Source organism: Schistocerca americana, chromosome 8 (genome assembly GCF_021461395.2).
Source record: "Schistocerca americana isolate TAMUIC-IGC-003095 chromosome 8, iqSchAmer2.1, whole genome shotgun sequence".
Taxonomy (NCBI): domain Eukaryota; kingdom Metazoa; phylum Arthropoda; class Insecta; order Orthoptera; family Acrididae; genus Schistocerca; species Schistocerca americana.
In genome coordinates, this window is record NC_060126.1 from 36466764 (window position 1) to 36494325 (window position 27562).

At 40.5% G+C, this 27562-nt stretch overlaps 1 protein-coding gene across 3 annotated transcripts in view; it reads right to left on the reverse strand.

The window, feature by feature from the left end:
- The window catches only part of LOC124544947 (carbohydrate sulfotransferase 8-like), a 118473-nt gene that overhangs the window by 30712 nt on the left and 60199 nt on the right, over positions 1–27562 (reverse strand). For 2 of the 3 annotated variants that reach the window (XR_006967578.1, XM_047123694.1), the window contains exons 2-3: positions 26190–26321; positions 13090–13238 (exon numbers count right to left, since the gene is read on the reverse strand). Coding sequence is in view for 1 of the 3 variants with exons in the window: in XM_047123694.1 (XP_046979650.1) it covers positions 13090–13238; positions 26190–26306 (266 nt within the window). In the remaining 2 variants the exon portion in view is untranslated. Of the gene's footprint in view, positions 1–13089; positions 13239–26189; positions 26356–27562 lie in introns of all 3 variants that reach the window. The other variant, XR_006967579.1, reaches the window with a different exon arrangement.

The window sequence follows — 27562 nt, forward strand, 5'->3', positions numbered from 1 at the left end:
TGGTTAGGAGGAGGCCAGGATCACACCCATGGATATCCCATGCATCCTAACTGCCAATTTTTTCATCATTCTTGCTATTTGACCTGTTATGGTGGCATTCATAAACAGCATTCCAGGGGGTGTTTTCCAACAGGATAACACTCACCCACATACCGCAATTGTAACCCGACATGCTCTACTGAGTATCGACATATTGCCTTGGTCTGCTTGATCACCAGATCTGACTCCTATCCAGCACATATGAGACACCATTGGACGACAACTCCAGCACCATCCACAACCAACATTAACCGCCCCTGTACTGACTGACCAAGTGCAACAGGCATGGAACTCCATCCTACAAAGCATACATGTTTGAATGCTTGCATTCAACACTCTAGTGGTTACACCTGTTATTAATGTATCAGCATTTCACATTTATGATGGATTATCTCACACTTACAGTAACCAGTTACCTGACAATGGTAGTCACTTACAGATGTTACCTAGACAAATGTATTCCCAAAATTTCATTACTCTTCATTAATTACTTTTTCATGTTGTGATTTTTTTCTGTCAGTGTAAAGAGGCATCTGTAGGAGAAAGGTCTGGGAAGTACTAGAAAAGAAGGGAGTGGAAAAATAGACAACAATCAGAGTGGAGGCGATATACTGTGGAAGTCTGAGTTGTGTGAAAGTGGGAAATGAAAGGACATAGTGGGTCCAGCAAACAAGTAGTGTGAAATGGGGCAGTGCATGTCACCTCTCCTCTTCACTGTTTTCTTGGATGAGATAATAACTAAGGTGGCTGCAAAAAATTGAGAAGACAAGATGAAAGCAATAGTGTCTGCAGATGACTTGATGAAACAGAGATTTAGGAACAGCTGGATGCTTGGAAAGAAACTGTGAGACAGACTGGAATGAAACTGAATGTAAACAAATGTGACATCCTGGTTACAATGAGAAAGAAAGATAGACCAACTAGCTGAATAAGGGTTGGAGGTGGACAAATGAAGAAAGTGAAGAGTGTCATGTACTTAGAAAGTGGGATAGAAGAAAATGGAAGAAATGAGAAAGAGACCAGTCAACACAGCAGACAGGTGCAAGCATTCTTGTGAAGTGTTATGAGCTGGGTTTGGAGCAAAGATGTCCCAAAGGAAGAAAAAAATAATGTACTGAAGTCTGACTACTGACCAGTGCATCTGAAACAAGGGGAATTAAGAAAAGATACATGAGCAGATTACAGGCATGTGAAATGAAGTTCTTCAGAATTAGATAGAAGTAACAAGTAGAGACAGGATGAGGAATGAAAGGGAAGAGAAACAGTGGAAGAGGAACACTTCCAGAGCACAATAGAAACATGAAGAGTAAGATTGGCTGGGCACTTGAAGAGAATGGAAAACAAGATGATTCCCAAGAAGATACATGGAATGGCAATGAAAAGGAAACAACCAAGGAAAAGAATGACGGATGGATGGCCAAAAAAATGGAGGATTGTGTTGAAAAAAGAGGCAAGGAATGGAATAGAGTGAACGCAGGAAGAGGGTGGGGAAACAGGACTATGTGGCAACACTCATGTTCCAAGTAGACCCAGTCTGGGGCTGAAAACTGTTCAAGATGATGATGATGGACTTGTGTATTTTCCTCTGCAAAGGAACATTTGAAAACAAAGCATTTCTACTTTTGCTTTGTTAATCTCTATTAAGTTCCTGTCTTGGCCATGAGTGACAATACTAACTTTGGTGCCACTAAGATACAACCAGAATTTCTTTAGATTTTGTGAAAGATCATTTGACAATATTCTTTTGGCCATCAGGGCACCCACTGCTTCCATCGACTCTACTCACTAATCCCTCCCTCACACATTCCAGACCTTGCCTTGATATGTGTCACCTTCCACATCCCCTGAAACTCCCTCCAAGTTTTAATAAAGCAGACTAATCACAAATAAACCCCCACACCACCAATGTTGCCTTCATCTTGTCCTCTGAAAAGCTAGACTCTATAAAAGTCTGAGTCGCCTCAAAACGTTTCAATGCCAGCCCTGACCCTGGGTTAACAGCGTTGGGTTCGTCAAGGAATTGCTTACCCTTTGCTAGAAACATTTCTTCACCACCTACCCAACTATTCACCATAAAACTAAAGCAAGCAAATACACATGAATTAAAAAATCAATCCTGAACCAAACATTTTCTCTAGTAACATGGTTTCAGTGCCCTGGTATGAACCACAATGACAGCATGACTGTGAGTCTCCAACAGTTTTAGACACCTCCACTAAAAAGCCTTGTCACTATAATCCCAGAGCTCCATCATGGAGCTGTTTCTCTAAACCTGTCATCTGAACCCATCTTTCCCTAACACTGACCATTTATGTGCTCATAAAGCCAACACCACTGGATTATTTCTGGTTACTGCATTGTGGCTGCTTACAATGTCCCATGAAGATTCTCTGCCTTTGTTGACCAGCAAGCTCAACCAGTTTTTCATGGTTTCACATCCTATACGCTAATTACTTCATGCACAACCTTTTTTTACTAGGCAAACAATTACTACTACCATTACCAATAGGCTCTTTACTTGTCACTGTTGATGCAATGTCCCTGTGCATTAGACATGAGAGCGCTGCCTCCTTATTAATTTACATAGTAAACCACATTCTGATTCACAGTAGTTTCTCTTTTAAAGACCAGATCTAAAACTAAATTTCCCTAACATCTACAGGGACAAATCAATCTCTCTACGGGCTGCTTAGAAAGAGCTATCCTACATATGCTTATGGGCCATCTAGAGGAAATGTTTCTTTTCTTTCAACACATTACCCTTGTTGTTCTTTGATGACATCTTCATGAAGTGGACAAGGAACTGTGGAAAGAATAGACTGCTATTTCCTCCAGAACCACTGCACATTATAATTAACTCTATGCACCCTGTCCTTTCTCAACATGGTGACACTGGTCATTATTATAAATAGTGGGAAATAGTGAAGTGTGGTGACAAGGAGAACAAGACTTCTTGTCAGGTGAGTAAAGGATTATTGATGCAGAAGCAAATAGTAGTAATGCATGAATAGGTCTAATAATTAAAAACAAATTAAGAATGCAGATAAGCTATTATGAACAGCATAGTGAACATCATCATAGCCAAGACACAGACAAAACCATTAGTCCGTGTGTTAGTACTGGTACTAGTACTAGTACTAGCAGATGAAAAGTCTGAAAAAATCAGAGATAGCATAAAAAAATTGTACTGAAGAGCTAAATAAACTGGTCCAGCTGCCTAATATCATGTAGGGCCCCTGCAACCATTCAGAAGTGCCGCAACATGACGTGGTAGGGACTCGTATAATGTCTGAAGTAGTGCTGGAGGGAATTGACATCATGAATCCTGCAGAGCTGTCCATAAATCCATCAGAGTATGAGGGGGTGGAGATCTCTTCTGAACAGCATGTTGCAAGGCACCCCAGATATGCACAATAATGTTCTTGTCTGGGGAGTTTTCTGGCCAGCGGAAGTGTTTAAACTCAGAAGTAGCAATTCTGAATGTGTTGGGTGTTGCATTGTCCTGCTGGAACTGCTCAAGTCCATCAGAATGCACAATGGATATGAATGGATGCAGGATGCTTATGTGTGTGTCACCTACCAGAACTGTATCTAGATGTATCTAGGACCCCATATCACTCCAATTGCACCCTCCCCACATCATTGCAGAGCCTCCACCAGCATTAAAAGACGTCTGCTGACATGCAGGGTCCAAGGATTCATGAGGTTGTCTTCAAACCCGCACACATCCACCCACTCGATACAATTTGAAATGAGACTTGTCCAACCAGGTACTTGTTTCCAGTCATCAACAATCCAATGTCAGTGTTAACAGGCCCAGGCAAGGTGTAAAGCCTTGTGTCATGCAGTCATCAAGGATACACGAGTAGGCCTTCGGCTCCGAAAGCCCATATTGATGATGTTTTGTTGAATGGTTTGCACGCTGACACTTGTTGATGGCCCCGCATTGAAATATGCTGCATTTGTGGAAGGGTTCCACTTCTGTCATGTTGAACAATTCTCTCCAGTTGTCATTGGTCCGATTCTTGCAGGATCTTTTTTTGACCACAACAATGTTGGAGATTTGATGTTTTACTGGATTTCTGATATTTACGGTACACTCATGAAATGGTCATATGGGAAAATCCCCACATCATCACTACCTCAGATATGCTGCGTCCCATCGCTCATGCACTGACTATAACACCACAATCAAACTCACTTAAATCTTGATAACCTGCCATTGTAGCAGCAGTAACCAATTTAACAACTGCGCCAGATGCTTGTTGTCCAATGTAGGAGCTGCCGACTGCAGTGCCATATTCTCCCTGTTTACATATCTCTGAATTTGAATATACATGCCTGTACCAGTTTCTTTGGTGCTCCAGTGTTTTTACCATGTTACAAGACACACAAATTTAATTGTAATGAATGACTGGAATTTGACAGTATGAAAAGAAAGAAGAATATTGGGAGAAGACAGACTGGGAGAAAGGACTGAAAGGGGAAGCTACCTGGTCCTATTTAATAGCTAACACTCACATATACATCTACATCTTCATGATTACTTTGCAATTCACAATTAAGTGCCTGGCAGAGTGTTCATCAAACCACCTTCAACCTGTTTCTCTGCTGTTCCACTGTCAGAAAGTGCAGGAAAAAACACTAACACACAAATTTTTATGTACAAGCTCTGATTTCTCTTATTTCATTGTGCTGATCATTAATGCATATATAGGTGAGCTCTAACAAAATATTTCCACACACTGATGAGAAAGTTGGCTATTGAAATTTCATGTGTAGGTACTGCCACAATGAAAAATGCCTCTGTTTTAATGGTTGTCACCCCAACATATCATATCTGCAGCACTCCTTTTCCTTATTTCTTGATAGTACAAAAGAGCTGCCTTTCTTTGAACTTTTTCGTTGTTCTCTGTTGATCTAACTGATGTGGATCCCACACTGCACAGCAGTATTCCAGAAGAGGGTGGACAAATAGAGTGTAAGCAGTCTCTTCAGCAGTCTTGTTGCATCTTCTAAGTGTTTTGCCAATAAATCACACAGTCTCTGGTTTGCTTTACCCACAACATTATCTATGTGATCATTCCAATTGAAGTTATTCATAATCGTAATCCCTAGTATGTAGTTGATTTTACAACTTTTAGATTTGTGTGATTTCTTTTAATACTCATGTGGATGACTCATTATTTAGAGTCACTTCTTGCACCATGCACAAATCTTGTCCAAATCATTTCTAAATTTGTTTTGATCCCTGATGACTTTATAAGATGGTAGATGACAGTATCCTCCACAAATAATGTAAGAGGGCTACTCATATTGTCTTCTAAATCATTAATGTAAATAAGAAACAGCAAAGAGCCTATAACACTTCCTTGGAAAATGCCAGCTATTACTTCTGCTTTACTCTATGACTCCTCATTAATTACTATGAAATGTGTCCTTCTGATGGGAAATAATGAATCCAGTCATACAACTGAGATGATACTCTATAGCCATGAAATTTGATTCAAATAATGTATGGGAAGTTCTGGTTGAAAATTATGAATTATTTAGGAACAAAGAAGATGACTCATCAAAAGGCAGCAGAAGTCCTGCTCTGTCGATAGGACAGGCACACCAACAAAAGGTACGGAGCTTGGCTACCTTTCAGAATGCACTTCTTTTTTCTAAAACACACACACACACACACACACACACACACACACACACACACACACACACCTCTCTCTCTCTCTCTCTCTCTCTCTCTCTCTCTCTCTCTCTCTAACGGATGCAGGGTAAGATATCTGAGGTAATGGGTGGGCAGCCAGGTGGGCAACCAATGGCCTGTGGGCTGGATAAGAACCACGACTGATTTCAATCCTGATCATGGAAAGGAGTGAGACAGGGTTGTAGCCTCTCCCCGATGTTATTCAATCTGTATATTGAGCAAGCAGTAAAGGAAACAAAAGAAAAATTCGGAGTAGGTATTAACATTCATGGAGAAGAAGTAAAAACTTTGAGGTTTGCCGATGACATTGTAATTCTGTCAGAGACAGCAAAGAACTTGGAAGAGCTATTGAACAGAATGGACAGTGTCTTGAAAGGAGGATATAATATGAACATCAACAAAAGCAAAACGAGGATAATGGAATGTAGTCAAATTAAATCGGGTGATGCTGAGGGAATTAGATTAGGAAATAAGACACTTAAACTAGTAAAGGAGTTTTGCTATTTAGGGAGTAAAATAACTGATGATGGTCAAAGTAGAGAGGATATAAAATGTAGACTGGCAATGGCAAGGAAATCGTTTCTGAAGAAGAGAAATTTGTTAACATCAAGTATAGATTTAAGTGTCAGGAAGTCATTTCTGAAAGTATTTGTATGGAGTGTAGCCATGTATGGAAGTGAAACATGGACGATAACTAGTTTGGACAAGAAGAGAATAGAAGCTTTCGATGGTCTAGCGGTTCTAGGCGCGCAGTCCGGAACCGCGCGACTGCTACGGTCGCAGGTTCGAATCCTGCCTCGGGCATGGATGTGTGTGATGTCCTTAGGTTAGTTAGGTTTAAGTAGTTCTAAGTTCTAGGGGACTGATGACCACAGTAGTTAAGTCCCATAGTGCTCAGAGTCATTTTTAGAAGCTTTCGAAATGTGGTGCTACAGAAGAATGGTGAAGATAAGGTGGGTAGTTCACGTAACTAATGAGGAGGTATTGAATAGGATTGGGGAGAAGAGAAGTTTGTGGCACAACTTGACTAGAAGAAGGGATCGGTTGGTAGGACATGTTTTGAGGCATCAAGGAATCACAAATTTAGCATTGGAGGGCAGCGTGGAGGGTAAAAATCGTAGAGGGAGACCAAGAGATGAATACACTAAGCAGATTCAGAAGGATGTAGGTTGCAGTAAGTACTGGGAGATGAAGAAGCTTGCACAGGATAGAGTAGCATGGAGAGCTGCATCAAACCAGTCTCAGGACTGAAGACCACAACAACAACAACATGGACAATATCCATGGGAAAGGACAGGGCGATCACACTGTACTCTGCCCGGGACACATTTTTGGATATTCTTGCCAAAGCTCGGCTAGGCTCGGCACAGGTTTGCAACTCATGATACAGACCAGTGAAAGTCTTGCTTAAAGACTTGGCCAGACAGAACACAGCGTGATGACATGTCTCAGGTTGTGGTGGATGGCTGGTGTTTACAAGGCAATGGATTCCACACAGGCAAGAGCTGGCCTCAGAAAATGGCAGTTGCTGCATTAGCTGTCACTGTGGAAGTGGCCGATACCTCATTAGCACTTTGCATGTGTAGCATGGTACAGAGCTGCCTCCCACCACTACTGCAGCACACCACTCAAATGTGCACATTATTTATGGCCTATGTCTGTGCCTATGATAGAATGCAAACACTTGTAGTGGGCAGCAATGCCACTAAAATTACCAACTGCCCACAAAATGTGGCGATTTTAACAACGCGAGCGGGTGTCACTGAACAGACTAGTTCTCTGTTGTCAGTTCACATGTGAAGTTCTGTGCTAGTTGTTTCTTAATTTTGTGCAAGTGTCTCTGGGCAAAACATTTATTCACAAAATATCTGGTGTTAAGAAGAGGAAAGTAGATGCTGAATGTTGACAATTCCAGAAGAAAGAGATGCACAACAATAAACTCATTTGCTTGTTGTGTAGTGAATCATTATCTGTTGTGAAAGGATATAAAATGAAAAGACACTTTTCTACAAAACATACTGCTCAACAACTGCTTACAGGGCAACAGCGGAAAGGCAAAATTAAGTTATTAATTTCCAATTTGAACAAGCAACAGCAAATATTTGCCAAACTGAGGACATAGTAGGAGATTTTGGTTAAAGCTAATTTTATAGTGAGCAGAAACATTACCAAGTCATTAAAGCCTTCTTCTGAAAGCGAATTCATGAAGGAGTGCCTCTTGTAAATTGCAGATGTCCTACATCCTGATAAAAAATGTGTTTGAGAAAAAAAGTTTGTCACAACAAACAGTGGTTCAACAAACTGAGATAATGACTGGTGACATTAAAAAAGTCTGTGTAGTCGCGCTGCCACATTCAAAGCATTTGACATTGCTTTGGATGAGAGCACTGATTTTTCAGATACATGAGGACTTCAAAATAACAGAAGAATTATTAGCACTACAGCCATTATAAGCAAACACTACTGGTGAAGATGTTTTTCATGAAGTTGAAAAAAAATCATCAAAACCATCAACCTGCAGTGTAGTCAACTCACTGGAGCTTCTTCTGATGGAGTACCTGCGATGGTCACTTCACAAAAAGGTTTTATTGGCACATTAAATGAAAATCTTCTAAACTAAATATTACAAAGAAAGTTTAACAGTCCTTCACTGCATTATTCACCAAGAAAATTTCTGTGCTAACTCAATTAAAATGACACATGCCATGGATGTGGTTACCATGAGCATCAATTTCATTAAGTCCCATGCACTAAATCACTGCCAATTCAAACAGAATTTGGACAACCTGTGCCCCAAAAATGAAGATTTAGCTTACCATTGCAAAGTGAGATGGCTGAGTAGGGGCAAAATACTAAAACTTTTTATAATCTTTGACAAGAAATAGGACATTTTACCGCTATCAAAGGGAAACCATTGGCTGAAATAAATGACACCAATGGATTTGTGATTTAGCATTTCTGATTGACATCACAGCTCATTAAAATGACTTAAATTACAAACTCAAGAAACAAGGGCAGTTAATTCACAAATTATACAGCCATCTGAAAGCGTTTTAGGCAAAGATGAGTTTGTGGGAAATGCAGATGAGAGCTGGAAACTTTTACCACATTCCTACAGTGCCAACTCACGAAAATGTTGATTATGTTACTTATGCTGATGAGCTGAAATCATTGTTAGTGCAATTTAGCACAAGGTTTTCTGATTTCAGGAATGCAGACAGCATGTTTGCTATATTTGCTAACCCATAACATGTGATGTAGAGAAGGCCCCATAAAACTTTGAATGGAACTTATTGAACTTCAGGAAGATTTATCTTTAAAATCTAAATTTGAAGAAGTAAACCTGGTCAAATTTTATAAAACTTATTTGACTGGAGAGAAATATCCACAGCTGAGATCATTTACAGGAAGGAAAATTTGTCTTTTTGGAAGCACATTTAGCTGTGAACCCTCCTATGCCAACCTCTTCATGGGCTACTTAGAGGAGACCTTCCTTGCTTCCCAAAACGCCAAACCCCCAGTTTCTTTCACGTTTATTGATAACATCTTTATAATCTGGACTCAAGACCAGAATATCTTATTTTCATTCCTCCACAATTTCAACACATTCTCTCCCATCCACTTCACCTGATCCCCCTCCACCCATTGTGCCACCTTCCTGGATGTCAATCTCCCTCATTCCACATGTAGCCAACCAATCACCAAAAGTACCTGCACTTTGACAGCTGCCACCCTTTCCACACCAAAAAATGCTTTCTATAGAACTGGACCACCTGTGATAGACACATTTGCTGTGATGAGAACTCCATCACCCATTGTGCTGACTGCCTCACAAAGGCCTTGGGAGACAGGCAACACCCTCCAGCCTTAATTCACAGACAGGTTTCCTATGCCATATCCTCACACACACCTGATCCTTCCCAAGAACCAACCATAAAGAAGTGCTCCCCTTGTCATCCAATACCCCTACAGACTGGAATGACTGAAGCAGGTCCTTTGCCAGAGCTTTGGTTATCTACTGTCATGCCCTGAAATGAGGGCTATCCTACCCAAGATACTTCCAATCCCTCTCAAAGTGGTGTTCCACTGCTGATCCAACCTCCACAATATCCTAATCCATTCGTATGTCACTCCCACCCCCGTGGAAGACACAGATGCAAGACCTGGCCAATCCATCCACCCAGTATCACCTGTTCCTGTCCCAGCGCTGGATTATCCTACCCCATAACAGGCTGGGCCACCTGTGAACAGCCATGTTATATAACAGCTCTGCTGCAACAGCTGCATAGTGTTTTACATTGGTATGACAACTAACAAGCTGTCCACAATGCAAGATCTCGAAGGCTACTTCACAACCCATGACATCTGTATCCTCCCCACCATCACCATCTTTTCTGAGCTACACAGATGGGAGCTATCCTTCCAACATATCCTTCACTCCCATAACCTCCCTAGCCTACACCTAAGGAGGTAATTCAACAGTGTGTGTGTGTGTGTGTGTGTGTGTGTGTGTGTGTGTGTGTGTGTGTGTGTGTGTTCCTACAACTAGAAAAAGGAAGTGTATTCTATACTTTTGTTTATGTTTTTGTATCTACCGACAAGGCAGTGCCTTTTGGGGAGTCATCTCCTTTATTCCTGAACAATTTGATTAGAAGTTGTTTCTGAGCAACAGTGTCAAACATCTGCTGGAAATCTAAAAATATTGAATCAATTTGACATCCCTTGTCAATAGCACTCATTACTTCATGAGGGTAAAGAGGCAGTTGTGTTTCACAAGGATGATATTTTCTGAATCGGTGTTGGCTGTTTGACAACTAATCCTTTTCTTCAAGATAACCCATAATGTTCAGACACAATATATGTTCCAAAACCCCATACTGAAAATTGGCATTAGTGATATGGGTCTGAAATCCAGTGGATTATGCCTATTTCCTTTCTGGGTATTGGTGTGACTTGTGTAGCTTTCCAGTCTTCAGGTGCACATCTTTCGATGGATGACCAAAATATGGAGCTATTGCATGACCATATTCTGGAAGGATCCTGACTAGTATACAAACTACGTGGGAGGCCTTGGCTTTATTAAGTTGTTTAAGCTGTTTTACTACACTGAGAATATCTACTTCTAAGTTACTCATGTTGGCAGTTGTTTTTGATTCGAATTCTGGAATATTTACTTCATTGTTTCTGGTGAAGGAATTTTGGTAAACTGTATTTATTAACTTGGTTTAGTGGCACTGTCATCCGTACCATCACTATTGTTATTGTGCAGTGAAGGTACTGAGTGTGACTCTCTGTTGGTGTACTTTACATATGACCAGAATCTCTTTGGATTCTCTGCCAGATTTGGAGACAGAGTTTCATTGTGGAAACTGTTAAAATCATCTCACATTGAAGTTTGCACTCCTTTCAAGCTTCTGTAAAACTTCACCAGTGATGGGGGCTTTTGCATTCTTTTAAATTTGACAGGATTTTTTTGTTGCTTCTCCAACAGTGTTCTGACCTGTTTTGTGTATGATGAGGGGTCTCTACCATCACCATATTTGGTGTATGTCTCTCAATTTCTGTCAATATTATTTCTTTGAATTTAAACCACATCTGGTATATGCTTACATAGTCAGATCAGAAAAAGTGGATACTGTCTCTTAGGAAGGCATCAAGTGCATTTTTATGTGCTTGCTTTTCTAAATAAATATATATTGCATTTATTTTTGGTGGGTTTTGATGTTATAGTATTCAATCTCGCTACAGCAATATTGTGCTCACTAATCCCTGTGTACATCATGATGCTTCCAATTTCCTCAGGATCATTTGTTTCTAAGAGGTCAAGTATGTCTTCACAACCATTTACACTTCATGTGGAGTCATGGAACTAAATATTCCAAATAATCTTCTGAGAATGCATTCAGAACAATTTTGGACATTTTATGCCTACCACTGACTTTAAACATTTATTTTCACGAATGTATCTAGAGTAGACTGAAGTCACCACCAACTATAATTGTATGAGTGGAGTACCTATCTGAAATGAGATTCAAGTTGTTGTTGAACTGTTCAGCAACTGTATCATCTGGGTTGGAGGGGGAGGGTGTGGGGTGGGAGAGGGGTTGGATTGATGAAAAAAAAAATTATTAATTTATTCCAGTTTTCTACCCATACTATCTCACAGGAACTATCTACTTCAATTTCTACTACTGGCAGCAATAAACACTCCACCACCTACTGTATTTAACCCTTCCTTTCTGAAAATGGTTAGGTTATTTGTAAAAAATGTGGCTGAATTCATTTCCTGCTTTAGCCAGCTTTCCATACCTATAACAATTTGATGTTCAGTGTTGTGTATTAGCACTTCGAGCTCTGGTTCTTTTCCAACACAGCTATGACAATTTACAACTACAATGCTGATTGTTGCTAGGTTTTAGTTTCCCGAGACTCTCTTAAAAAAAAAAAAAACACCCCATCCCCTCCACACAGCCCCTGATACCACCTGTGTAGCTACTTCCTATGTATAGTATTAGTTTAAGAATTATGGAAAGAAGGTTGTAAATGTACAAGAAATCAAGAGAAACCAGAAGTTTACAGGCTGATTATATAATGGTAATGCGGAGATTCTGAAACCAGATTTTAAACTGCAAAACATTTCCAAGGGCAGATGAGGATTTCCCATTATCCAAGTAAAGGCTTAAATATACGCAAATGACATGACAACCTCAGAAACTTCACTGGTCTCATACATATATGATATTATTTATATAGACTGAAGCAGTGAGTAAAAATTTGTACCAAGGCCAGGGATCAAACCTGAGTCTCCTGCTTGCTAGGCCGGTGTTTTCACACAACTGCACGGATTACCCTGGCATGCCTCCCTCGATCCAAAGTAGACTGGGATGGCAGTGAGAATTAATCAATTAAGAGGGCAAGAGCACCAGGGTAATCTGTTCAGTTGTGTGAACCACTGTGCCAAGGTGGTCTAGTGGCTAACACACCTGCCCTGCCTAGTAAGCAGGAGATTTGGATTTGATTCCAGCCTTGGTATAAATTTTCACTTGCCACTTCAGTCTGTATGCTTAAATATATATTAAACATCTCAATGTCTTCAGAATTGTCAGCAACACAGTATAATTTATTACATATTACTCAGAGCAACAAATTTAATTTTAACTATTTCTGTAGTTTTCAAATATCAATTTTTAAAACAAGAAAAGGACTGCTACTTAAGCTGTTTGAACATTCTTCCAGTCCGTATTAGGTGATCATTGCAACAGTCCTTGCTCTAGAGACATAAAATAAAGAAAGTGAACATACCACAAAAGTTATTGGTTCTGCATTGATTTCATAATTACCTGTCAATGTAGAATACGCCATACTGTGGAGCAGGTGGATGTATTAATTTTGGTGGATCATCTGTGTGTTTATACAAGCCAAGATTGTGCTTATAACATACTTCCTCTATTCTTCTTATTCGCTGAATGTTCTCTATTTCTGCCTCTATCTGTAAACAGATACTGCTTGTCTGTACTATTGATGTCAAATACATTTCTTTAATGCCTAATGAGCTATTCTGTTAAGATCACTGAAGTACTCTTCGATGGTACCAGTAACTAAAAATATTTACCCTAGCAAGAACAATCTACAGCACGAACAAACTTTTAATATTTTTCTTAATGTTGCCACTTGTTCCTGTCGGTCCTATAGTCTCATGCCATTTATCTCTTTCTGTTGTCTCACAGCCTTTGCTCTTCCCTTTCCTTCTTCCTTGTTGTTCTCACATTATTCACACAACACAACCCATTAGTGCCACAGCAACTAGACAGTATAGTATTCATTCATTCCTGTTTCCCAGCTATGTGGAGAAATGAGGACATTCAGGGATGTGGACCAAGTTTAAGTCTACATTAACCATGCAAAACAGCTCTTAGAATCTGCATTAACAATTAATGTTACTAAAGTAAGATTTCAGCTGCAAAACAATGGTAAGGGACAGTCAATGAAAAAGCAGTGTTACTGCTGGTAAAATGTGGTAAGGGATGTGCTCAATTCACATTAGTTGATGGTTCCACATTAAACCGAGAAATGGCAACTTTATCTTTAATTTCAGATTCCAGCTAATGGCAGCTTTGCCTAGACGTGTGCATGCAGGCAGTGGTAAATACCCAAAACATGGCTGCAAGTAGTAGTAATGTTAGTAGTAATGTGTATGGTGTCCATTCCAGAAAAATCCTTTTCAGGAACAATTGGTGTGAATCTGAGTGTGATATGGATACATAAAACTCACCTGCAGATCCTGAATATGTTGCTGGATGCAAATATGCTTCAAACATTGTTGGTAATCAAGTAAATTTGAATATTTATATACCAAACAAAAGTGCTGGCATGTTGATAGACACACAAACAAACACAAATATACACACAAAAATCAAGGTTTCACAACCAACGGTTGCTTCATCAGGATATATGGAAGGAGAGGGAAATACGAAAGGATGTGGGTTTTAAGGGAGAGAGTAAGGAGTCATTCCAATCCTGGGAGCGGAAAGACCTACCTTAGTGGGAAAAAGGACAGGTATACACTTGCACACACACACACACACACACACACACACACACACACACACACACACACACACACACACACACATATATCCATCCGCACATACACAGACACAAGCAGACATTTGTAAATGTCTGCTTGTGTCTGTGTATGTGCAGATGGATATGTGTGTGTGTGTGTGTGTGTGTGTGTGTGTGTGTGTGTGTGAGTGTATACCTGTCCTTTTTTCCCCCTAAGGTAGGTCTTTCCACTCCCAGGATTGGAATGACTCCTTACTCTCTCCCTTAAAACCCACATCCTTTCATCTTTCCCTCTCCTTCCCCCTTTCCTGATGAAGCAACCGTTGGTTGCGAAAGCTTGATTTTTGTGTGTATGTTTTTGTTTGTTTGTGTGTCTATCAACATGCCAGCGCTTTTGTTTGGTAAGTCACATCATCTTTGTTTTTAGATATATATTTTTCCCACATGGAACGTTTCCCTCTATTATATTCATATAATTGAATATTTATATATGTACAAAAACCATTTTGAGTACTGTACTTTATCATACACTCCTGGAAATTGAAATAAGAACACCGTGAATTCATTGTCCCAGGAAGGGGAAACTTTATTGACACATTCCTGGGGTCAGATGCATCACATGATCACACTGACAGAACCACAGGCACATAGACACAGGCAACAGAGCATGCACAATGTCGGCACTAGTACAGTGTATATCCACCTTTCGCAGCAGTGCAGGCTGCTATTCTCCCATGGAGACGATCGTAGAGATGCTGGATGTAGTCCTGTGGAACGGCTTGCCATGCCATTTCCACCTGGCGCCTCAGTTGGACCAGCGTTCGTGCTGGACGTGCAGACCGTGTGAGACGACGCTTCATCCAGTCCCAAACATGCTCAATGGGGGACAGATCCGCAGATCTTGCTGGCCAGGGTAGTTGACTTACACCTTCTAGAGCACGTTGGGTGGCACAGGATACATGCGGACGTGCATTGTCCTGTTGGAACAGCAAGTTCCCTTGCCGGTCTAGGAATGGTAGAACGATGGGTTCGATGACGGTTTGGATGTACCGTGCACTATTCAGTGTCCCCTCGACGATCACCAGTAGTGTACGGCCAGTGTAGGAGATCGCTCCCCACACCATGATGCCGGGTGTTGGCCCTGTGTGCCTCGTTCGTATGCAGTCCTGATTGTGGCGCTCACCTGCACGGCGCCAAACACGCATACGACCATCATTGGCACCAAGGCAGGAGCGACTCTCATCGCTGAAGACGACACGTCTCCATTCGTCCCTCCATTCACGCCTGTCGCGACACCACTGGAGGCGGGCTGCACGATGTTGGGGCGTGAGCGGAAGACGGCCTAACGGTGTGCGGGACCGTAGCCCAGCTTCATGGAGACGGTTGCGAATAGTCCTCGCCGATACCCCAGGAGCAACAGTGTCCCTAATTTGCTGGGAAGTGGCGGTGCGGTCCCCTACGGCACTGCGTAGGATCCTACGGTCTTGGCGTGCATCCGTGCGTCGCTGCAGTCCGGTCCCAGGTCGACGGGCACGTGCACCTTCCGCCGACCACTGGCGACAACATCGATGTACTGTGGAGACCTCACGCCCCACGTGTTGAGCAATTCGGCGGTACGTCCACCCGGCCTCCCGCATGCCCACTATACGCCCTCGCTCAAAGTCCGTCAACTGCACATACGGTTCACGTCCACGCTGTCGCGGCATGCTACCAGTGTTAAAGGCTGCGACGGAGCTCCGTATGCCACGGCAAACTGGCTGACACTGACGGCTGCGCAGCTAGCGTCATTCGACGGCCAACACCGCGGTTCCTGGTGTGTCCGCTGTGCCGTGCGTGTGATCATTGCTTGTACAGCCCTCTCGCAGTGTCCGGAGCAAGTATGGTGGGTCTGACACACCGGTGTCAATGTGTTCTTTTTTCCATTTCCAGGAGTGTAGTTTATGTGAATTTGCATGACAGTGTGATGGTAGAAATGTTAAGGGCCATTCTTAACATTGTTTACATGCTGTAGCAAGGTGCTAGATAAAATTTATTTTATATCTTACGGAATCATAGGTTAATTTTTGAGGTTATTGTACTCTATTTTTACAAAAATTGTTGATGCAAGTGTTAGTATTAAAAAACAGAAATGATTTGCAATGTTTAAATTTGAATTTTGAGAGGTTTCACAATAATGTTTTGTTGATTTGTCCAGCAAGTAAACAATGGTAAGTCAATGCTAACACATGTTTAGTGATTTTAAGAACAAAATTTTGGGTAGAGTTTATTATTTTAAAAATATGTCTTTACAGAAGGGTGTCCATTCCCAGGGGGCAAGGGGGGGGTGGCATCCCCCCACCCCTCCCCAGCTCTCAAGGAAAGGAAGAAATATAGTATAGTCAAAAAGAAAATGATATAAAACTGGGTATTGTGGAGATTTTTAACAGGGTCAGAACCGGAACGTTTTAATCGCAACTTAGAAGTCACCATTCATCTTCCAAATTATTAAAAATGATCCATAACCCAATGTTTAGCACCTCCACCTCCTACAAACTATTGTGTGGATGCTCTTGTCTTTATAGCAAATATATTCGAAAACAATGACTTATCTTAACAAAAATAACCACATTGCATTTACTTGAAATGCCTCATTTATGAGACTTTTAGAAACTTTACTGCACAACTTTTCAAAACAACCAACTTTGTCCCTCACCATTGTTTGCAGCTGAGGGTTTTAAATACTATAAAACATGAGGCAGGGTTGTTTGCTTATGTTTAAATGCTGATAACTCAGAACAACGTTCTGCAAATGAAGCACTATCTCCTGAATGGTTACAAGGCACAGAAGCCATTGTTTTCATTCAGAAGTTGTTTTGATTCTGGTTGAAAACAAACAATAATTGCTTATCATCTAAGGAGATTACAGAATTCATAAGCTCACCAAGTAATATTAACTCTGTTAGCTATGATGATGTTTCCACTAGAATATTAAAATCTTGTGCTGACCTGATAGGATTACCCTTAAAAGTGACTCTTGCCACATTTCCTAGCTGACTTATGCCCACTACAAAACTTGGTATAAGCAAATATCACTCCTTCCAGTCTACCCAAAAGTGAGAATGTCACCAATGATAGAATACTGACTGATTTAGCTGAGCAGAACTTGCTGTTTCTCAGTTTTGATTCATAATTGATTCTCCACAGAGAAAGCACCACAAGACATTACAAATTAAATGCTAGCAGAGATATACAAGGAAAATCATAGTGTTGGTATGTTTTCTGACCTTGCTAAAACTTTGAGTGGATTACAAAATTCGACTGTACAAAACCCTGATCCAGTCTGTTGTTCTATATGGCAGTGAGACATGGAGTATCCAGGAACAGGACTTCCATAAGCTCCTCATTTTTGAGAGAAAAGTGCTTCAGAAGATCTTTGGTCCAGTTCTGGATGCAGACACAGGGGAATGCAGGATCAGATATAACCAAGAGCTTGAGGAACTATACCAGAAGCCCAACATATCAGGAACTGTCAAAGCCAAACGAATGCATGTGGCCCAGATGGAAGATCACAGATGGCCTCGGAAGCTCCTGGATTTCACACCTACAGGAAAGAGACCCCAGGGAGACCCAAGAAGCATTGGAGGGATGGCCTCCATGAAGATTTAAACCAAGCATCAATAGATGTGAACAGATGGTGGATAGCAGCAATGGACAGAATACAGTGGAGGAGGAAACTTGTAGAAGCATGCGGTCCACTTGGCCTGTTCACATAGAAGAAGAAGAACCTTAATCATTATGGCACTAATGGTGTCCCTCTTGCAAGGCTGGCACCTTACCTTCATAATAGAAAGAAAAGGGTTTTGTTGACAGATACAAAACTAACTTTAGAATGGGCAGTTAAAATCACTGGGGTCCCACAAGATTGGTACAGGCTCGTCCTTGTTCTTTACCAACCTAAGTGATCTTCTAATCTCCAAAGTTTTCACATAACACACACATGCCATATTACATATGTAAATCCACATGACAATCACGTTTTAAACCACTGAAATCCATTGTGGAATTAAATAAAGAGTGACTGATAAGATTAAACGTTTTGTTTCATTTTATATGGCTTTAAAGGGCCACCCAGAAACTATAAAATTTGCTAATTAAAAGCCCAAACTAAATATTAGTGCATGCAGCTCAGATAAAAGCCAAACAAGCATTCAAGTGGTTTAAAGCTAATAGTTTAAGTGCCTTAAAAACAACAATATTATGCAACTTCAAACAAGCCACATTGACCTGTTAGTAACAGAAGTAGACTTCAATGGTCATACACCAAATAAAACACAATGCACAAAATTCCTTGGGGACCAGTTGGATAACAAGTTAAAATTGAGTTAACACATGGATATAATAATCAAAAAGCTCACCTCAGCACATTTTGATCTTAAAAGCATCTCTGATTGTAGGCTTCTGGTGCCAGAATCCATTTCAATAAAATTCTTCTGGGTGTGTGATGACACCACATGTGATAAGATGCTACTATTTTGGTTGCTTTTGCAGACAGCCTCTGAGAAGGTGATGTCTTGTGGCAATGGTTACTGCTTTATAAATATTATTTGGAGAAAAGTACGTCTGGGTGTCTTGGCATAGTATGTTTTGATTTGGTGACCGAAGTTATGGTGAGCGATAGATGTCAGTTTCTTACTGCTGGGAAAATCTGATGTTAATTTTTATTGGTTGTCATTGGCAAATCTAGTAGAAGCTACCAACATGGCACAGTGCTGATTACAGAGGGGCTGGTGGTGCCTAAGATTTGTCATTACTTCCTGTTGTCTCCAGCATGGTGTTTATTGCATACACAGGGGCTGCTCTGCAAGAACAGCCAGTCTGATGGGTTGCAATCATTGCCAACTGAGATGGCAAGAGTCTGTAGCACTTTTCATGGTTCATATTGGGTGGCTGCTTAACTATCTTGATAGTCTTCCTGATTTTTCGCTTGTTGATAAATAGCTAAAAAATGGGCTTGTTTAAATTATATGAACTTGTAAGACACTTTTCATGTTCTTCCACTGCTGATGCAGTATGCTGATGGAACTATAGATGTATTGTAATTCTTCATGCTTTCCCAGCGATCTGTTGACATCTTGGACATTCGGTAATCCAGCCAGATGTTTGCGTCATTCTCGCACAATATTTCAACTGCATGTCTCGCTGTCTTCTTCAGGTGCTACCTGAGACTCAGGTAGCACCTGAAGAAGACAGCGAGGCACGCTGTTGAAATATCGTGCAAGAGCGATGCAAACATCTGGCTGGATTCCCAAATATCCAAGGTGTATACATGTATTGCTTGAGTTCTGCAACATGTGTTGCTGAGGCATCTCATTGATATATATCAGACCACAACCACAGCTAAGCCTGTATACTCCTCCTGTGTGTGAAGCTTGTCCGTGACATCTTTAGTGGATCCCAGGAAGTACATAATTTTGTTGATGTCATAGCAGACAGGTTTGATCCCCTTACCACAGAGTCTCCATAGCACAGAGAAAATTAAATTCATAATTTCCACCACTATCTACATTGACAATGTGACAAAATAAGTTTTTGGTTGGAAATTGAAAATGACTGTGGCTACCTATTATGGATGTGGCAGGGGCAGATATCCAACTGCCGTGTCTTGTCATCACCCAAAATGGAAGAACGCATTGATTCATACATTAATAATGAAAGCACACGAAATCAGTGATACAGACAGCCTCAAGGGTGAATTTTACAAGCTATGAACCAATTTTAGGGCAAGTGGATCGAGCGTGATAGCATACTTTTTGAGAAAAATTACATTTCAGTCACTGGAGATGAACAGTGATTGAGCACTTTGAAAATAATTTACTGTCTGGCAAAATCACAACAATTCCTAAATAAACTTACCAGTTACAGCCAGCATAAGATGTCATGCCTCGCTCCCACCACTGCAGAAACCACACTCTCAATGAATGACAATCTGATAAGAGGCAACGCTGTTCCTCAAGTTCTGACAGCTACCAGGATCTATAGAGTATCTACAGTATAGTAACAACAGAGAAGACCCATTAATAATATTAACTTGCCTACATAAAATTCTTAAGAAACCAAATGAAAAACCTGATGAGTGATACAGAGTCATATGTTTGGACTCTGAACATTTCATTAAGTACTTAAAAGGCCTACCAGTCTCATCCAGAAATTTGGTGGTGAGCTTCACTGACAAGTACCCATTAAACAATCTAACAACACAGGACAAGGTGAATATTTTACAGGAGTGCACTGCACCAGATGTATGTGATCCCATGCAGCACTGCCACACAACCACTATCCACTTACTTCATGTGGAAAAGCCAGTTTCACCCAAACCTTCAGCTTCAGCACTATTTTCTGCTCCCCTGGACCCTAAATTTTAGTTCTAGTATGTACGCAACACACTGGTAATTTGGCAACATGGAGAAAAATAAATTTACAGTTTTCATATGAATCTAAGCTGAAAACATGACAAAATACAGTCTAATGTGGAAATATGGAAGACTATAGGAGTATAGTACAGTAATAATCATTTTCGTCAATAGTGGACAAGTTACACCAATATTTTATTTCCACAGGAAATATGCAGAGCTCTTGAAAGCTGTCATTCTGGTACACAGGTGTAGCTACAGGAAACTAGCAAAGATGAAATTCAATCAAGTATTATGTCATTAAAGACATGCTCAGCTATGATGATATTTAAAGTAGGATTATGATCAGTGTGCCATACATTAGTTCTGTGGTCAGTCATTTGTGTGCTGTCTTTCGGGTGTAGACAGTCTCCTGACAGACTGAAATACTCATTAATGAAAAGATTTTATAAGAATGGTGAAAGAGAGAATGTAGACAATTATGTACCAGCTAATTCTTTGCTACCAGTGTTTCCAAAAGTTTTTGATGAAGCAATACGTAGGAGAGTAATGGGACATTTCAGTACACATAATTTTCTGTCAGACTAGCAGTTTGATTTCAGGAAAGGGATGGCAACAGAAGATGAAATTTATTTTTTGTGTGTGAGGCACTATCAGAGCTGAATGCCAGACTGAGGACAGTTACTATTTTCTTTGGTCTCACAAAGTCAGATTCTGCAGACCACACAATACTTCTTCATAAGTTGGAACATTGTGGGAGCAGGAAAAAAGCTTAGCAGCGGTCACAGGAAGTAGGAAGCAGAATGTTGTTCTCTAGTGTCAACAAGCAGGGAAGAGGTTTGAATCTGTGTGGGGCCATGTAAAGAGGGGAGGGGAAGGGGGTGGCTGCTACAGTGTTCTATTATGGGTCTATTTCTTTCCTTGATATAAATCAATGTTAGTTGATCAAAATAACTTCACTGCCTAATTTGTTTTTGCATTTATTTTTACTTTTGCTGAGATCCATTTTAATATATAAAATGTAATGGTCTTGTATTTTCTAATTTTGTCATTTTACTATGCGCACCTTTCCATAGGCATCGCTCAGAAAGCCACAGTCAGTTGGAGGTGAGCATTATGTCAGTTAAGAATCCTGACTGTTTGTTGCAGTGAATATTTGCTATAGTAAATGCTTGCAAACCTCATTGTACATTATCTTATTTAGCATCCTGGAGATGTTGGTAACTTTGACGTGGTTGTGTACAACGCTATCTCTTGTTGTAGGTGTCCTGATAGTGGCTGCAACTGTAAGACACTAGTCCTGCCAAGGACGGTCATAGTAGTCTTCCTGGGACCAACCATTTTGATTTCATTTTCTCTATGTCCCTAATTGTTTTTAGTTAACCTATGTTTCACAGATCATAGGCAAGATTTATATCAAAATGATATAGCAAGACTGAAATGCTTAATTCAGAACACTGCAGCCAATTTGGTCACTAAGGCTGTCATACATTCAAAACTGATCTAATATTAACTATGTTGTTTCTTGAAGGAGATTAAACTTTGGTTATGTTACTTCGAATAGTGTCAGTGAGACACACATTTTCGTGATGGATTTGGTTTTGGTTCATATGTTTAAATGCTAAAGATCAATGCTCCACATTAATCTGAGAACCACGAAAGTTTTCTCTTTGAGCAATTGCTTCTTTATGGTCTGTAGGTATTGCTCCAGTGCATGGGATCCATACCAGATGGGATTGACGGGGGATTTTGAACATATTCAAAGAAGAGTACCATGAATGGTCAATGTTTTGTTTGATCGCTGGGTGAGTGTCACAGAAATACTGAAGAAATTAAACTGTCAGACTGTTGAAGATAGATGTAAACTAGCCTTAGAAAGTCTAATAACAAAGTTTCAAAAACCAGCTTTAAATCATAACTCTAGGAATATACTACAACCCCCTATGTATCGCTGCCGTAGGTATCGCAATAACAAGATTAACTACAGCATGCTCAGAGGCATTTAAATGGTCTCAAGTGTTGGTGGTGCAATTGTCAAATCAAAACATGAAGGAACAACTGTGGCTAAAGCAAGACCACGCAGACATGTACTGACAGACAAGAGCATTGAGTTCCATATGTGTACAGAAAGAGGAAAAAAATCCTAATAACAGATAAAGTGGGACATACCCACTGCCATGCACTTCACAGTGGTTTGCACAGTATAGATGTAAGTTGGTATGTTGGTCATTGCCACTTGTGAAGTTTTGTGAATCTACATCTACATCTACATTGATACTCCGCAAGCCACCCAACGGTGTGTGGCGGAGGGCACTTTACGTGCCACTGTCATTACCTCCCTTTCCTGTTCCAGTCGCGTATGGTTCGCGGGAAGAACGACTGTCTGAAAGCCTCCGTGCACGCTCTAATCTCTCTAATTTTACATTCGTGATCTCCTCGGGAGGTATAAGTAGGGGGAAGCAATATATTCGATACCTCATCCAGAAACGTACCCTCTTGAAACCTGGTGAGCAAGCTACACCGCGATGCAGAGCGCCTCTCTTGCAGAGTCTGCCACTTGAGTTTATTAAACATCTCCGTAACGCTATCACGGTTACCAAATAAACCTGTGACGAAACGCGCCGCTCTTCTTTGGATCTCCTCTATCTCCTCTGTCAGACCGATCTGGTACGGATCCCACACTGATGAGCAATACTCAAGTATAGGTCGAACGAGTGTTTTGTAAGCCACCTCCTTTGTTGATGGACTACATTTTCTAAGCAATCTCCCAATGAATCTCAACCTGGTACCCGCCTCACCAACAATTAGTGTATAGTGTGTGTGGCTTACTGATCTGTGTTGCAAAACCTATATTAATATATTTCAAGAAAACTGATCATCATAACTGGATTCAGCATCAAAAAATATAAAGAGGATGAAAATTAAATTCAAAATGTTGTGGACATTTAATAAATAGCTATTTACAACATCAAATAATCATATGAGAAACATTGCAAAGTGTTTTATACAGCCATCCAAAAATGGGTCATAACTTAAAAGATGTTTCAGAATTCTAGTTCCTCCATCCCCGTACATACAGTGTCTAGTCAAAAGTATCCAGACACCTCTATGTAATGTGGAATTGACCACTAGATATCATGAGAGGTGGACCCCCCAGAATAAAAGGATGCAGGAAGTACTGTGTTGTCAGCAGATAAGCAGTAACAGCAGAATGGATCAGTCAGGATATGTCAGTGAATTCAGTTGTAATCCAGTCATTGAATATCACCAGAGTAACAAATACATTATATGTATCTACATACACATTCTGCATGTACTGCTAGTAGACATTTCCTTTTGTGTTCCACTTGAAAATACAGCAAAGGAAAACTACAGTGTATATGCCTTTGTATGAGCCCTAATTTCTTGTATATTATCTCAATGGTCCTTACACTAAATGTTACGTTGGTAGCAGTAGAACTGTTCAGAAGTCAGTCTCAAATGCCAGTTTTCTAAATTTTCTCCATGTTGTTGCTCAAAAAGAGCATCACATTCCCTCCAGAGATTCCCATCACAGACACCTGAATCCTAAAGTTGGCCAAGTCGAGTGTTGGTGGTGCAAATGTCGAGTCAAAATATGAAGGAACAACTGTGGCTAAACTGAGAGCAGGCAGACATGTACTGACAGACAAGATCACTGAGCATTGCAGAGGGTGGATTTGAAAATTGCATTAAATTAGTGGAGTTCCAAAGTGCTCCCAGCAGCCCAGCTGTGACAATGATTGTGTGAAGGGGTTGAAAAGGATTGGGTACAATGGTCGAGCAGCTCCTCATAGCCACACAGTTTTGTAGTCAGTGCTAAGCAAGTGGTGTAAAGAGCAATACCACTGGACAGTGGATGACAGGAAACAAGTGACCTGGAGTGATCAGGGTTTGTCAACCACCTGGAGAAAATTACCCACCACTGTGTTTAGTGTCAGCAGTGAAGTATGGAGAAGGTGGTGTCACAATATGGAAGTGTTTCTCATGGTTAGTGTGTGGTTCCTTTATTTCACTTAGGAAAACTCTAAATGATAAATAATATGACCAGCCACCCATGTTCAAAACAATTTCTGCAGCTGTTTCTGACACTGGTAGAATTCAACATGAGTAACAACCACATGCGTAAGCATGTGGTGACAGGAGGACAGCAAAATACAAATATCATCAAAAGAAAGTGATGCTGGTCCTTGCAGAGGAGCTAATATCCGTGATAAGAAAAGACCCTTAAATATCTCAATGTCAACCTCCTGGAACACCAAAAAATGTTGGTAAAGCTGCTTTTTGTAAGGACCCCAGTCCTCTGCATTTCTAAATTAGTCTTCAGAGCTAACAAAATAAGGTAACAAGAGATCATGCCACTTTTAGAGCAAGTAGAAGCTATTCAACAATTTCTGCAATCCTATATGACACAGGAATTATGATGATCAGTTTCTACTAGCTGACATTGGTTACATACGAAAGGCTAAAAAATTTCAAGTATCTAGTATAGATAACATAAGAACATAAGTTACAAAATTTGTCATAGCTGAAATGGTAAACAAAATGGAAAGAGCATATAAAATACAATAAAAATTGCATGTTGCGAAGTGCCAAAGTAATACATTAAACCCAGTTGCGAAGCCAGAATGAATCTTTGCAAGTGAATACAGAGACAAAGTAGAAGTCCAATAGGGAACAAAGATGTCTGAGCACCTAGAAGTAGTAGTGAAATTTAAAGGGTGATTCTGCTAACCTGTTGACTTGAAATATCTCTGGGACTGTTTAAGATATTGCATGAAAGTGCTCACTAAATGAAGTATTGTCTTGTCTACCTATATTAATTGTAGAGACATCTACATAAATGTCAGTTATTCAGATGGAACTACAGTAATTTCTGCTGTTATTACCAAAGTCCTGAAACTGATGAATTTGACTGTACTTCACTCTCCAAAATCCAGTAAATAGTTTCATTAGATCAAGATTCATCTGTTTCTAATGTCATTCACCGGGTGAAAATGGAATTGTGATATCTTAATCAGTTTGGGAAATGTTTGAGATGCAGAAGTCACCTGAGATGCCTTGTATAAAACATAGGGGAAAAAATAACAAAACAATATGGGGAAAATGACTGACATTTTTCTGAATGTAGAATGAATGATAATATGTTAACAAAATGGATCACCATGTATCTCTGGAAAAAGAAATTAGGAACAGCCCTGATTGTAAAAGTTAAAAGAAGATTTTCAAATACACAACATCAAAGGACCAATAGCAGAAAGAAGAGTCTGCAAGAGGCAAGTGCCACAATCAGACAGATTTCAAGGATGAAGTGATCTGAGGAAAGAAATACAGTGAAATGGTGTAAGAAAGTGGAAGACAAGAAAACAGTACATTAGAAGGGATTGAAACTGACCCACAGTCCCTAGCTAGGCACAGTGTAAAAAGAAAGAACAAATGTTATGTAGACATGGATGGTGTGTACCCACCAGGTGCCGGTGTGTGTCCTGCACGGGCTTCCCTCTACTGACACACAGCAGCAGCAGGCCGCAGGTGGCAGCACTGACAGCCACACCCACCACCAGACGCCTCACAGTCAGCCTCATCGCAGTTCCTCACCACTGTGTCAAATTCAGTTAACTTGATACAGTACAACTGGATAGGGATGACAAAATAACACTGACAGTTAATGTTGCAATTAAGGCAAAACGTTCCAAATCTTATGGTGTACACATTAAAGAAAACTAATTGCAAGGCATGCATTGCTGAGCTGCTCAAAAGACTGTGTTCAGCTACTTCCACTTTACTTACATTTGCTAGTTTCAGAAGCAAATCAATTGATACCTTAACATAACTTACACATTTACTCTCACTTATGGCACAAGTTTCTGATGCACTTCATTTCTTAGAAAGAAAATGAATGTAACACAACACTGTACAGTGAGAATAATATGCAATGTTCACCTACAATCACCTCTTAGGCACCTCCTCAAGGAGTTAGATGTTTTCACAATGTTTATAGTACTTATACAGCATGTGTCAAAAAATGTATACACACTTTGAACTGTCATAGACAATTTATTTCCTGTTCTACAAGGTTAAATATCTGTGAGAAAGTAATGTTATGTTTCTTCAACAGGTGGCAGCAGTGGCAAGGAAGTAACTGCAACGTGGCGGACAGGCGTTTGAGCTTTGAAGTGTGGAAGCAGATAATTAAGTGGTACTGGAAGTTTGAGAATGTAGCTCCAGTTCGAAGACAGTGGAGAAGTGAGTATGGTACAGAACCACCTTCAAGGTTAACAATTACACGTCTACGAGACAAATTCGAAATTCATGGAACAGTGTGTGATGTGCAGAAAGGTCAATCAGGGCGACCTCGTACAGCTACAAGTGATGATTCCACAACTGCGGTCTTGGAAATGTTTCAGCGTTCACCTCAAAAATCCTCAAGGCAAGCGGCATGTGAGAGTAATGTAAGTGCTAGTACGTAGTGTGCTACGCATTCTGAAGAAAGGCAAGTGTCGTGTGTACATTCCAAGGCTGGAGCAACAGTTAAGTGACGACGATCCAGATCGAAGGTTAGAATTTTGTGAATGCGTTCAGGAGACGGTAAGACGTGAACCAGGATTTATGGATAGCATAATTTGGTTGGACGAAGCCCAATTCAAACTCAATGGAACTGTCAATAGGCACAATTGTGTGTACTGGGCTGAAGATAATCCTCACATTACAGTTGAAAAGGCTGTGAATTTGCCTGGTGTAAATGTGTGGTGTGGTCTGTCTGCAAGGGGACTCATTCGGCCTTTCCGCTTTGAAGGTACTGTTACTGGAGAAACGTACCTAACAATGCTTGCTGCCTCCA